The 15,385-nt window shown below is 36.0% G+C and overlaps 2 protein-coding genes across 2 annotated transcripts; both read right to left on the bottom strand.

Moving 5' to 3' along the window:
* Positions 1-13,253: 13,253 nt before the first annotated feature.
* Positions 13,254-14,022, bottom strand: LOC145157928 (uncharacterized). Its single transcript, XM_079076901.1, has 2 exons — positions 13,583-14,022; positions 13,254-13,521 (listed from the first exon to the last, which is right to left on the bottom strand). The coding sequence occupies exons 1-2, from the start codon at positions 14,020-14,022 to the stop codon at positions 13,254-13,256; spliced, it is 708 nt and encodes a 235-aa protein (XP_078933027.1).
* Positions 14,023-14,217: 195 nt separating this feature from the next.
* On the bottom strand, positions 14,218-14,688 carry LOC145157927 (uncharacterized). Its single transcript, XM_079076900.1, has one exon. The coding sequence runs from the start codon at positions 14,686-14,688 to the stop codon at positions 14,218-14,220; it is 471 nt and encodes a 156-aa protein (XP_078933026.1).
* Between the last annotated feature and the right edge of the window lie 697 nt (positions 14,689-15,385).

Genomic DNA, 15,385 nt, shown 5'->3' with positions numbered 1-15,385 from the left:
CCTCCCTTGTTCAACCACCGGAACTAGAATTGAAAGTCCTACCCCAACACTTGAAGTATGCGTACTTGGGAAACAACAAGACTCTTACGGTAATCATTTCAACTCACTTAACCGAATGTAAAGAAGAGCAACTTCTCAAGGTGTTGAAGGAACATAAAGAAGCAATGGGTTGGACGATTGCGGATATCAAGGGATTGAGCCCATCCACTTGTATGCACAAGATCTTGATGGAGGATGAATGCAAGTCGAGTCGGGATGCGCAAAGAAGATTGAACCCGCCTATGATGGAAGTTGTGAAAAAAGAGATTTTGAAGCTCATTGATGCGGGGATGATCTATCCAATCTTGGATAGCAAATGGGTGAGCCCGGTGCAAGTTGTACCGAAGAAGACGGGAATCAAGGTGGTCGAGAACAACAAAGGTATGATGCTCCCCACCCGCGTGCAAAACGGGTGGAGAGTATGTATTGACTACCGCAAACTCAATGCAAGCACAAGAAACGATCATTTTCCATTGCCTTTCATTGACCAAATGTTAGAAAGGTTGGCCGGAAAATCTCACTATTGTTGTCTCGACGGGTACTCCGGTTTTCACCAAATCCCGGTGGCACCGGAAGACCAAGAAAAGACAACATTTACATGTCCATTTGGCACTTTTGCATACCGGAGAATGCCATTTGGATTGTGTAACGCCCCGGACACTTTCCAACGTTGAATGGTTAGTATCTTTTTAGAATATGTTGAAAACATAATTGAGGTTTTTATGGATGATTTTACGGTATATGACAACTCTTTTCAAGAATGTTTGACCAATCTCACAAAGATTTTAAAAAGATGCATTGAAACGAATTTGGTTTTAAATTTTGAGAAATATCATTTTATGGTGAGTCAAGGTCTTATTTTGGGTCACATTGTGTCTAAGAAAGGAATTGAGGTGGATAAGGCCAAAATTGATGTTATTCAAAGCTTACCTTACCCGACTTGTGTTAGGGAAGTTCGTTCTTTTTTAGGCCATGCAGATTTCTACCGAAGATTCATTAAGGACTTTTCAAAGATAACAAGACCAATGTGCCAACTCTTGCAAAAAGAAGTTGATTTCGAGTTCAATGAGGTGTGCAAAGAAGCTTTCGACAAGCTCAAGGAGTTGCTTACATCCGCTCCCATAATGCAAACTCCAAATTGGGATCTCCCCTTCGAGATCATGTGTGATGCAAGCAACTATGCTATAGGCGCCGTTTTGGGTCAAAAGAATGGAAGAGCCTCCCATGTGATATACTATGCATCAAGAACACTAGACAATGCTCAAAGCAACTAGTCTACCACGGAGAAGGAGCTATTGGCCATAGTGTTCTCTTTGGAGATGTTTAGACAATACCTACTCGGTACCAAAGTCATAGTGTATTTGGATCACATGGCACTCAAGTACTTGATGACAAAGAAAGATGCAAAGCCAATACTCATCCGATGGATCCTACTATTGCAAGAATTTGATTTGGAGATTCGGGACAAGAGTGGAAGCGATAACTTTGTTGCCGACCATCTAAGCCGAATCACTTCAAATGAGACTCTTTTCCCGTTGCGGGACGAGTTTCCGGATGAGCATCTATTTTCCCTTACTCAATCTACTCCTTGGTATGCCAATATCGTTAACATTTTGGTCACAAAAAGGTATCCCGACAAATTCACGCGTGCTCAAAAAGACAAATTAAAAAGTGATGCAAAGTATTACGTGTGGGATGAACCTTATTTGTGGAAACATTGTCCCGATCAAATCATTAGGCGATGTGTGCCCCAACAAGAACATCAATCCATTTTGCAATTTTGTCATGAATTTGCTTGTGGGGGGCACTTCGGACCTAGCCGGACCTTGAGAAAGGTCCTTGAGTGTGGACTATTTTGGCCAACCATGTCATGCGATTGTTACTTGTTTTGCAAAAGTTGTGAACGGTGCCAAAGGACGGGGAACATTTCACAAAAGAACCAAATGCCACAAAATCCAATCCTTGTTTGTAAAGTTTTTGACGTATGGGGATTGATTTTATGGGCCCATTTCCCGTCTCATTTGGCAATGTTTATATTTTGCTCGCGGTTGACTATGTCTCTAAGTGGGTTGGTTAAAGCCAAAGCCACATGATCGGATGATGCCAAAACGATTATCGAGTTTTTAAATTCTAATGTTTTTGTGAGATTTGGTGTGCCTAGGGCGTTGATTAGTGATCGAGGGACGCATTTCTGCAACAAGATGATGGAGGCCTTGCTAAGAAAGTACAACGTGACCCACCGTGTCTCTACTGCCTACCACCCTCAAACGAATGGCCAAGCGGAGGTTTTGAATCGTGAAGTGAAGTCAATTCTTGAGAAAATAGTTTATCCTACAAGAAAAGATTGGAGTTCGAGGCTTGATGATGCCTTGTGGGCCTATCGGACCGCTTACAAGACCCCGATAGGAATGTCCCCATTTAGGTTGGTTTTTGGAAAGCCATGTCATCTTCCCGTGGAATTGGAACACCGTGCATTTTGGGCGGTAAAGCAATGCAATTTCAATATTGATGAGGCGGGAAGACATAGGAAGCTTCAACTTCAAGAGTTAGAAGAATTGAGAAATGACTCTTATGAAAACTCGAGAATTTACAAGGAAAAAACGAAGCTCTTCCACGACAAGTCCATCACCCACAAGCATTTTGAAACGGGGCATAGGGTTTTGCTTTACCATTCGCGATTGAAGTTATTTCCCGGAAATTTGAGGTCAAGATGGATAGGTCCATTTGTTGTGCTAAAAGTCTTTGAGCACGGAGCGGTTGAAATACAAAGTGAAGAAACGGGAAAAAATTTCAAAGTCAACGGACATCGTTTGAAGCCATTCTATGAAGGTTTTAATGCAAATTCCCTTGAAATCATCCATGTGGATGTTCCGAAGTGTTGAATCAAGCTGGAAGGACGTCTCGCCAAAGACGTTAAAGAAGGGCGTTTTTGGAAAACTTAATGTTTTCATGTTTTCTAATTCCGTATAAACGCTTTAGATAATTTCTTTTTGCATTTCACCTTTCTTCTTCTTCCTTCTTGCAGCCAAGAGAGTGTTGAATTTTAAGCCCCATACTTCAAAAGAGTTGAGAAGGTTTCTGCAATACCCACGCGGTCCGCGTGTACTCGCAGATCCGTCCGCTTGGGCAAAAATTAGACCGCGTGATTCCTCTATTTTGGATGGTCACAGAATGTTTTACGTGGTCCGCGTGTGGTTGGGGATAGTCCGCGTGTTTATAAAAACGGACCGCGTGTGGTCGCTGGAAACGTCTGCGTGAGTGATCAAGCAAATGGACCGTTTAGTGCACTGCACGCAGACCGCGTGTACTCGGAGAACCGTCCGCGTGGGGTGTTGACTTTCATTGACCCGTGTTTTGACCAGGTTTGACCACGACTTAACCCCCCTAATACCCTCAGTCGACACTTTCTTCCCCACTTCTTCTTCTTCTTTACCCTAAACTCCATTAAAACACCTCCCACTTCCAACACAAAAACTTGATTTCCCGTCAAACCGTCGGTCGAAATTACGTGAAACCACCGCCATTCTCTCCCATTTTCCGAGCTCTACAAACCCCACCCAAAAATCGCTCCGATCTGTTGTCGGAATTCCGGGCGCCACCACCACCATCTCGCTACTTTCTGGGCATTTTCCGGCCAACTCTGGCCACCTCTCGCAATTCCGACACCACCATTGTACTCCTCTTGGGCAAGGCTACAAACCCCACTAAAAATATTCCTCAAAAGCTCGCCGGAAAATTTTGCCGGAATCTCAAGCCGTTGCCGGATTTCTCGGGTTTTCACGGTAAATTACTTCTCATGGGGAATTGACCAAAGCTTCAAGCTTGGGGTGGAGAGTTGCAAGATTTTCAAATCCCGAATTTTCGCGCGCAAATGTTTGACTTTCAAAAGTCGTGGTCACCAACAGGTACACTCTTTCCTTGACTTTAGTTGACCAATATGCATGTTTTAGAACAACAATTTATATGGTATTGCATCAAATGAGTCTAGGAATTATTTCTTGCTTTGATTGTTGAACCATTTTAGAAGTCCATAGGGAGTCGGTTGGTGATTTGCATTGAAATATTATTTGTTGGTATTGTTGGTCCGTGTAGTCGTTAGTTTCCTTGCAGGTTGATCATGTCCACATCTAGAAAACGCTCGGTTGCCGCCCGAGGCAAGGCCCGCGCTACAGCTCAAAATGTTGAACCCTACATTCCAAGGTTTCGGGATGCAAAGACGACTGAAAATTACAAGAAGAGTTTACCTAGGAAGGTTGCCTCCACCAAATTTGTGTGCAAACCCACACTCATTTCATTAGGGGTTCTTGAGGGGATCACTCAATTGTTCCGTTACATCGGGTAGGAAAACCTTCTCGAACTCATGGCACACACTTACGAGCTCCCTACTAGAGAGTTCCTTGCCGACTGCGGGTTAGACATCGAGAGAAAAAAGGTTGCATTCCAACTTATGGGGGACCGGGCGTACATTGATTTTGTAAGGATAAATGACATCTTGGGCTTACCTTCCTCGAACACATTCACGGTTTTTGACACCTTGCCTGCCGAGTTCAACCACGAGACTTTTTGGACGGAAATCACCGGGGGGGTCTTTTCATGTGCCGGTCGCGATAAAGCAACCTCCATCATTTACCCGTGCCTCCGCATTGCCCATCGTATCTTGGTGTGCCCTGTTTTTGCCCGCAAAGAAGTCGGCCAAGTCACAAAAAATGAGCTCTTTTTCCTTTGGTGCATGACGCGACGTGAAAACCCGCCGATCCCGGATTTTGCCTCGTTCTTTTTCCATAAATGCACACTCATGAGAACCAAAACAACCGATGATATTTGCATTGGAGGATTTGTCACCTTTTTAGCCCGCGGTCTTGACATTGAGCTTCCGAATGACTATACGCCCGTCAACAACAAAATTCTCTTGGATGAGCGGGTTCTCACAAACATGCATCACATCCGTCATAGGAACATGAGCAGTTTTACATGGTATTGTCCTCAAGGGGTCGGATATCTTATTCTTCCCGACCCCCAAGTCTCCAACTTCACCATCCACGATCACACTCAGTGGAGACTCGCGAGGACCATCATTCAGTCAGTCAATGAGGATGCGCTCCAGGCTCAAGATGATGACGGGATGCATGTGGATGACAAGCCCGACGATGAGCCCACCCATGGTCCACGGCAAGCCCAGCCCCAAGCACCTCCCGGATATTACCCGCTTCCCCCCAATTTTGCCGAACGGTTCGAGGCTCTTTGTGTCTCTAACCAAATCATGTCTCAGCAGATGCACCATATGTGGGGGTGGCACCAATCGTAAAACCACTTTGAGGACATACCACTTCCCCCTCCCTATCCATACCCTCCACCCACTCACCCTTATCCACCTCCACCTTACCCCTACCCTTACCCCAAATACCCATATCCTCCTCCCGATCCCCCGGTTTAGGTACCTTTCGCCTCGCCCCAACCATTAAGGACAATGCTTATATCTAAGCTTGGGGTGGGGTATTCCTTTTTTCTTTTTGCTTTCTCATGCATTCTAACTTAGGTTGCATAGCATTTTAGCCTTAATTTGCATTCATTTTTTTTAAAACTCCAAAAAGATTTTATTTTCTTCTTTTTCACTTTTTATTTTTACATGAGATTTAGCTTAGGGCATTAGAATTCATGCATTTTTGTTATCTCTTTATTCTCATCTCTGAACATCTTTACTTGAAAGACTCGACACACCTTAAATACAATTCTTTTGGAAACTCACATAACAAATAAGAATCGCTCTTAGGTACCTTCAGTTGTTGCATCTTCTCTTATATATACGTGGGGAGAGAGTGCAAGTAGTTATGCATATGAATCGACTTATGGCAAGTGTGGCATAAGTTGGGGGACAAATTAGCCTCGTGCCGACTAGTCCCTCAGTTGAGGTCTTTAGTGTCTAACTGCTACAATTCACATCATATCTCATTACTTTATGATTTAGACACATTTTCCCACTTGATCTCGAATTGTCCTTAGTGTAGTTGTGCTCGTTTGGCCTCTTGTTTGGGTTAGATTTAGATTCTGCTTATAGTTGTATATGGTTATGTGTTGTATTTTTTTTATTTCCAGACTGTAATTGTAATACTCTTCTGGTAAACCAAAAAAGTGAGCCAAAAAAAAGAGACAACTACCCCTTTTTCTAGTTTTGTTTTGTTTTGTGAATCAAAAGTAAATTGTTTTAAAAATGTCGTTCGAAAAATTTTGCATCAATTTACCAAAAATTTCAATAAAGTCTAGTATTTAGTTTGTGCACGTGAAAATTTCATATGTATCCAATTTATTTGGAGAAGTCAAATCTTTGAGCTTTCGTGAAATTTGAACTTTATTTTTCTTGGTTCTAGTGTTAAAGTGTTAAAAAATAAAAATAAATAAAGAAAAAAAAAAGGTTTTGAAAAGTCGGATATTATCGCAATCATAAGATGCGAATGTAGTTATATATTTTTAGTGTTTTCCTCGTTGTGTCTTAAGTATTTGTATTTGTAACTGTGTCATTGGGGTTTTGTTGTCCAAAAAAAAATGATAATAATAATAATAACAATAAAATAAAATAAATAAAATATATAAATAAAATAAAAGAAAAAGTCGGGCCATGGAGTTGTATCTATTTGTTTTCTTTAGTAGATGTTTAGCCATTTTTGGATTTTAGTTCATGTAATTTGTTTCTGGTTTGATGTTTTTCTAGTTAGATTTCGTTTTTGGTTGGCAACTACATTGGCGCCTTTTCTCATCGCGTGCTCGATTCTTCGCTCTACATGATCTTATTTTGGTGGAAGCACTTATTCTTCTAGATGATGCTGGTTTGCCAACCTTTGTACATAGCTCGTTCCTTGCCATTTTTGGCCCGAGTTATCTTTTGCTAGGTTTTATTTCTTGGCGTAGGGTTGAATTTGTGAGGAGTGAGGAACGTTCTAACCGAGGGACACTTTCTTATGGCTAGTGGGCTAGATCGGACCACGAAACAACGTCACATAAACCATACTAGTGAAGTATGCATGCTCATTTTGCATCTTGATCACAATATATCCCTTGCTAGAAAGGTAACAAAGGCTCGTCCCTTAAAGCGATTCTTATCCCTAAAAATGGATTATATGTTTTTATTTTAAGGGCGTGTCGTGAATTTCTACCTAAGATGTTCATTCTTTTTTCTTTCTAGGATAGTTCATCCCAAGTTCATTTTAGTCTTTTCTTACTTGAGGACAAGTAAGGTATAAGCTTGGGGTGATTTGATAGTTTCGTTTTTATTACTTCTTTTCTTAGTATATTTTTAGTTAAAACCATCTCATTTTAGTTAATCTTCATGCATATTTTCTCTTTTTGTTATTTTTCTCCTTTACCGTGTGCTTTCCAGTCTTTTGAGCTTATTTGCAGGATTTATTGAAGACTATTTGTTATTGGAGGTGTGGAAGGAGTGCAGGACTGCTGGAGGCTTGCAATTTGTTCATGGACTTGAAGTGGTGCAATTGGGCTTGGTGTCAGTATAAGTGAGAAGCGCGTTGGACTTAATCTTTGGACGAGGATTCGAGTTAAAGAAGGCTAATGAGGCATTGGACCATCATTGGAGGCTTTGGAATAACATAATTGGGCTACCAAGAGTTGTGCATGTGGGCTGAAGATGAATGAGGAAATTTGGGCTGGATTGTATTTTAAATGGGCCAAGGCATGCAATCAGCGAGACCCACGCGGTCCGCGTGGATCCACAAACGGTCCGCGTGGATCGTGCTGAAGTGAATCCGGGTTTTGACTTGTTGACTCTATTTTGATAAGGTTGGTGGATAGCTTTTGGGAACTTTTGAATCCGGAATAAGCACTCTTTACTGAAGATTTGGGAAGATATTTCATTATCAAGACTTTGAAGAACAACTCTATTTGCTCTCAAGAAGGGTTGGGAAGATTTGGAAGATTGGTGTCATTTCATTTCATCTTACACTTTGAATCATGTTTGGTATCTCTAAACTACTTTGCATTTCTTTCATTTTGGCCATGCTTGCCTAGACTCATATTTGGTTCACTTGGATGTAATTGCTTGAATGTTTTGGTTATTTTGAAGAACTCCATGAATTTGTGTTGAATATCTATGATTATATTTTCTATGAAAACTTCCTTCATGTTTATATATCTCTAGTCATGAATACTGATATGTGAATGTTATTTTTGTTGGTTAAATTCTTGGCTAAGTAATGGGTCTTCAATTTAACAAGCAACAATTAGTTTAAATGTTTGTTTTCATTTCATTTAGACTAAGAAAATATTTTCTCCATAGTGGTAATGAAAGCAATAGATTACTCTTTGGATTTGGTGACTCTTAAAACCTAATGCTAATTGATTTTCACAAAATTACATGCTTCATTAGTTTTGTGACTTTGATTTAGGAAATGTGTTGTGAGCTTCTATAGTCATTTTAATACAAAAGAAGAGTTGAGGCAAGTTATGCTTATAAATTGCTATAGCCAAGTTAGATTATAAACACAAGTATTGCACCTTGGTATTCTCATGATTATTTAACCAAATGTTCATGTAATGAAAGTCCAAAGTCAACCATCTTTATCTTATTGATTTTACATCAAACTTTGCTTTTGTTGAATTGTGTTTTTAAATCTTAGTGTAATTCTAGTTTTCTTTTAAACATATCAAAAGATCAAAATCCCCCAATTTTATTTTATTTTAGTTTTACAAGTATTTGTACAACAAGATTATCATAGAGTTATAAATTTGAACCAATCTCCGTGGATACGATCCATTTACCACGATACACTATTTTAGTGTGTAATATTTAGGGTATTTATTTTGTTGGCCTCGACAACCACCGGTATTCAAAAGGAATCGTAGATTATTTTTTGTTATCTTGGGTATCCTTCGGTGTTAGACGAATATTCAAAATGCAAGTTGGATATCTAACTTAGAGGATCATTCTTCTACAAGTAATTATGTATTATTGCTCTAGGAGGGTACTATTTATTGGGTAACTAAGAAGAAAACTTACATCACAAACTCAACAACTGGATATGAGTGTGTTATATTAGTCACATCAATTCAAGAGATTGAGTGGCTAAGGAATTTAACAATTTCTATCCATTGTGATAGTGCGGCCATTTTGGATAAATCTTATAGCAAAGTGTATAATGGAAGGTCTAGACACTTAGGTGTTAGACATAACATGATTAGAGAGGTAATCATGAGTGGTGTAATTTTCAATAGAGTTAGTAAAATCTCAACATAATTTGGCGGCCCATTTGTCAAAACGTTTAACCCCAGATTTAGTGCACAAGTCTTTGATAGGGATGGATTAAAGTTCGTATAAATCCTAAATGGTGAGACACCTAATTCTACTCTAATACAACGTTATAGATTGAATACAATGGAAAAATCTATCATTTTGGGATTGGAACACACACGTCAATAATATCTTAGGTAATTCATTATTGATTGTATAAATCTAACTTCCAAGCTTTCTTAAATGTGGTAATATTTTATTATCATTTAGGTAATTCATTTATTCATGTGCCTCCTTATATTTTATCAAAGGAACTAATAAGAATATAAGTTCAACCTTTTAACTACAGCTCTGAACACACCCATTGGGACACCGAGTGATAATAATGTCATGTTGTATTTTACTAGATGATTTAATTAGAACTTGTGTGTATATTAATTGCATTTATTCAAATGGGTTGATCGGTTAAATCCTTATGACACGTAAATTCCTGAATATTTGGAACGTGTAATATACTAATATAAAAACTCAATTGATTTAATATTTTCATTTATGCGTAAGATTGGTTTATTTTATTCTTTTTTGCGTGGATTCATGGTTACATTAAAATAGGGGGATTTTTGGTTATTTTAGTGTCATCAAGTCATTTTAGTCTAGCGGAAATTAAAAGATTACTAATTGAATTCAAACTTTTTATAAAAATTAGGAAGTACATAGTGTATATTTTTATAAGACCAATTTGTTATCAGCATGACTAAAATGGTCGGAGTTAAGAGGGTTGTGCCCACTTGTGAGTTTCTAGGGGCAGCCCCCCTAGCGGGATCCAAGGGGTTGCATGTACCGCTAGCATGTGTCCCACTGCCCATTTATCGGGCGAGGTAGAGGGGGTCTCCCCCACGTAGTGCATGGCAGCACCCGACCAAAATGGATTGTATGAAGAAAAAGTGTTGTGGAAAATGTGAATTCTAAAGTGTGTATAAAAAAATAAGTCATATCATGTTGTCTTTAGGTTGCATGTTTTTATCATTATTTGACAGCATATGGAAATCCATTTTGGGAAATCTACAAAAAAAAAATCCCTAAAGTTTGGCTCTATTAACGCAAAAGTCATCCTTAATTTTTTTTTTTTTACTTTTTTTTTTGCAATTAAGCCCAAAAAGTCGGTAAATACTTGCAAAATAACCATTGTTTCTGGCTAATTCCATTTTTATGGCTTTTTTGAAAATTTTAAAGACTTTTCTGAAAATAAACAATCAGATATGGCTTTTTCATTAATAGGATTAAAGTTTAAGGATTTTTTTTAAAAAATTTCTTTTTATATATATTAAATTAATTTGAAGAAAACTCATATTTATTTATTTATTTAAAAAAACTCAAAATAAAGATACCATCTACATCATTTTCACTAAAAAAAAATCATTTTTATTTATTAAAAAACACAATAATGATAATTTATATATCATTTTTGGGTTTTTTGTGATTTCTTCAATAAATATCATAACTATATACTCATTTTTAGCATGTGTTTTTATAACTATTGTAACTACTATAACGTTCTTTGCAACTGTTTAACTATGTTGGCATTTAAGTTATGTGTTGTAGAACAACTTGAACTAAATTTGGTTGCTTCTAAAAAAATTAAAACAAAATTACAAAAATGGTCCCTATGGTTTGTCAAAAGTCACAAAGTCAATCCCTGCTAAATTTTTTTTATGCAAATGGTCTTTGTGGTTTGCAAAACTTGCACGGATGACCCTTTTTATTAACTCTGTTAGTATTCAACCGTTAGAGACTGAATTTATAAGGGCATTTTCATCTTTTAAAGTATAAAGGAACTGAATTCGTGACATTTGGTAAACCACATGTACCATTTTTGTAATTTGTCTTAAAATAATATAAATGATAGAAAAATGAGTCCCCCTCCTCCTTAATCAACCAAAGCCTTACCCAACTAGGCCAGTTTTATATTTTCGAAAACTAGTTAATATTATCTACAAATCGTAAATAAATTAATAATAAAAAAATTAAAAAAACTTTTTTTAATAAAACAAAATATATTTTTAGCGTGTTGTAAAAAAATTACAAACAATTTATATGTTTCTTTTACGTATTTGTTTTACGTAAAATATACGTTTTTATGTATTTAAAAAAATATGTTTTCGTATAATACGTTATTACGTTGTTATAATCCTAAAAGTTTTTTGTATATATTTATTTTATGTGAAGTATGTTTATTATGTATTTAAAAAATACATTTTCGTATAATACGTTATTACGTTGTTATAATCCTAAAATATACTTTCACAGTTTTACGTTATCTTAATGTCTTTAATTGATTGAAAGGGAATATGTAAATATTTTTTACCAAAAAACGTTAACGTAATAACATATTATATGAAGACGCATTTTTATGTTTTGTTAACGTCTTTAGTTTGTTTTAAAAAAAAATATGTTTTTGTATGATATGTTATTACGTTTTTTTAGGTATTTAAAAGTATATTTTCGGATTTTAACAATGTAATAACATATTATACGTATATAAAAAAATAAAAAATAAATAAATAAATAAAGTTTTTTTTCTACGTGAAAAAAAACTTATTTTTTTAAGAAAAAATAAAAATATTTTTTAGGATCATAGCAATGTAATAACGTATTATACGAAAACGTATTTTTTTAAATACATAAAAATGCATATTTTACGTAAAACAAATACGTAAAAAAATATATATTGTTTGTAATTTTTTTACAATACGCTTAAAATATATTTTGTTTTATTAAAAAAAGTTTTTTTTTTCTAAAAATATGTTTTTTAATTTTTTATTATTAATTTATTTACGATTTCTGGATAATATTAACTAATTTTCGAAAATATAAAACAAGTATGGCTCTAGCCTAGTTGGCTAAGGCTTTAGATGATTAAGGAAGAGAGGGAGTTGGTCTCAAGTTCGAATAGTTCATTTATACTTGAAAAGACGAAAATGCCCTTACAAATTCAGTCCCTAACGGGCTAAATACTAACGGAGTAAGTAAGAAGGGTCATCCGTGCAAGTTTTGCAAACCACAAAGACCATTTGCATAAAAATAATTAGCAGGGACTGACTTTGTGTCTTTTAGCAAACCACAATGATCATTTTTGTAATTTTGTCAAAGTAAAAACTCCCTTCATTTCCATTCTTTACACCTAAGTCACTTTTTTTACGTCTAAGATCTAAATATTCAACAATAAAGATAGCATTGGCCTAGAAACATGCTATATACTACAAATCAACAAAGTCCTATTAAATTATATATGATAACTATAATCATTAAGATATCTTCTATATCCTATATAATTTAAGAGAACTTTATTGATTTGTCATATGAAGGGCGTTTCTAGGCCACATGGTGTCTTTTATTGTTAAATGTTCAATTTAGATAGTCACTATATATATATATATATATATATATATATATATATATATATATATATATATATATATATAATGAAGAGACAATGGAAAAACAAGGAAGTAAAGGGACTGGAAAGAAGTCGGTTGAAGTTTAATAATTTTTTGATAGATTGTTTGTTTTGATATGATGGTATTTTGGTACATTGTTATTTTGGTATAATGGTCAGGGACAGAACACAAACACTACAAGTAGGGGCGGAATCAAAACTTCATAATTAAACTATATAACCAACTTTTATTTTGTTCCAAGTTATGACATATTAAAAGTGTAAACAAGAAAACTAATATAAAGATTGTTACATCGTTTTTCAAAGTGGAACGCGACGATCTTTTGCATTTTTAAAGTCTTGTACAATTGTCTCTAAACTAATCTTTTCAGCAAGTTCTCATTCGAAGTGCAAAACCAATGAGTCATTCAAAAACTTGTCTTCCATTTTATTTTGTAACCTTGTTTTAATGAGGTTCATTGCTGAAAATGGCATCTCCGTTGTAGCTGTAGAAACTGGAAGAGTAAGTATGAGACTAGCTACTCAATAAATAAGATGAAAGTTCGCCACTCTTCTTGTGTTTATCAACCATTGACACAATTTTGACATAGATGTCAATAGTTTATAATCTACATGTTGAACGACATCAATCTCATAATGTTGAAGTTGTATCTTCAAAACTACTTTCTCTTGTTCAATGAAATAATCGGGATAAAACTTATCTACTAACTTAATTACATCACCACTTCGAAAAGGATCATCAAAACTTTTAGGATCTAAAGTTGTTGAAAGTCGAAGCAACTTCGTTGATCTATCATTGAATCGATGATTTAGTTCCATTAACTGACAATTAATTGCTTCATAAAATATACCCCCCCCCCCCGCGGTAATGATGCTTAAGTGTATGATCACTATGCTCGTTACGCGCTCGAGCCCCTCTACTAAAGTATGGAGAAGACATATCAAGGATATCAATGTTGTGTTCCTGACAAAACGACATAACAAGAGACAACAAACCATCCCATCTTTCATCTTTCATTTTTTGCAATAACAATTTGGTGCATGCAACTAGCCTCAATGCATTACAAATATCTTGAGATTGTCTTTGTAAAGCTTGACAAAGTAAATCAGCGATCTCCATTATTTCTTTCTCAAGCTGAAGAACAAAAATGAACTCAAATGTAGTAATAGCCTCATATGATGAATCTACGTCGCCTTTGATTGGACCGGTGCCATCTTTAATAATTTTAAGTAAAACCTCACAAGTTGGACTAAACATTTTAATTAAGCTCGAAACTGATTTGAGGTCCATCTAGTATCGCCAGCTCGTTGTAATGTACCAATTTGATTAAGACCTCTACCTGTCTCTAACTCATCAATAGAAATCTTATATGCAATTTCCTCAGCTTGTGCATCTCTAAATTGGTAGGTACGCTTAGAGGAAGCACCAACAACATTGATAACAAAAGATAATCGAGTAAAAAAACTTATGTAATGCAACAACTCCTTATGAAGCAGCCATTAATGCTAATTGTAATTGATGTGCAAAAGAATGAACATAATACGCATATGGACAATCATTTGAAATCAATGCTTGCAAGCCCTTGAAATGACCTCGCATATTACTTGCACCATCATAGCCTTGACCACAAATTGACTTAAGATCAAGATTGTTATGTGACAATACAGAATAAATTGCATTCTTAAGAGTTTGTGATGTAGTGTCAAGTACATGAACAAGCCCAAAGAAACGCTCCATAATAAAGCCATCTTTATTTAAAAATCTCAAAACAATTGACATTTGTTCTTTAGTAGACTGATCATGTGCTTCATCAACAACTAAACAAAATTTTCCTCCATTAATCTCCTCACAAATCATCCTCCTCGCCCTAGTTGATATAAGGTTTAAAATCTCTTTTTGAATTGATGGTGAAGTATATAATGCATGTTTAGGAGCAGTACGGAACAATTCTTTCATCTTTGTGTTAAAATGGCCAATTGCCTTCAATATTTAACGAAAATTTCCTCTGTTTATGGAATTTGATCCTTCATCGTGGCCTCTATATGCAATTCCTTGAAATGCACATAAACGGACCGTATAAATAGTAGCCTTCAATCTCAATCTATTATTTTTACGCTTTTCTTATGTAAATGTATCAAACACATTTTGTATATCTTGAGCCTCATTTAACAAATCATCACATGATTTTTGTGCAACATTGTGAAAAGATGTACACTCATTCCCTATGTGATTCAAAAAGGAACAACTTTTTCCACCAACTTTCTTCTGGTTATGAAATCTATCTATAGTAAATGCTTGTTGGCCGTAGTGTCCCATTCCAGAAGGCTTGTTGAATAGAAAACATGGAAAACAAAACTCAGCATCTAAGCTCTCTGAATATTTAAGCCAAGGATATAACTTAAACCAAGAAGCTTGAAAACTATGTTTATGGGTTTCTGGTCCAGATTTTGGATATACAGAAAGTGTTTGTTGAAAGGGACCACGATTAATATATGCTCGTATAATAGTATCTCGTTGATTAATTGGATAATCATGAATTTGCTTACGCAAACCAGGATCTCGTTTCTAGTGTACTATGATCCATTTCATTACTTTTAATATGAGGTTTTTTGAAACGGTTTTCAGTAATAGGAACATCAGGCGTGGGGGTATC

The sequence above is a fragment of the Lactuca virosa genome, chromosome 2, assembly GCF_052849685.1.
Source record: "Lactuca virosa cultivar CGN04683 chromosome 2, Lactuca_virosa_CGN04683_v6, whole genome shotgun sequence".
Classification (NCBI taxonomy): domain Eukaryota; kingdom Viridiplantae; phylum Streptophyta; class Magnoliopsida; order Asterales; family Asteraceae; genus Lactuca; species Lactuca virosa.
Note: the sequence above shows the minus strand (reverse complement) of the source record. Positions and strands in the feature narration are given on the sequence as shown.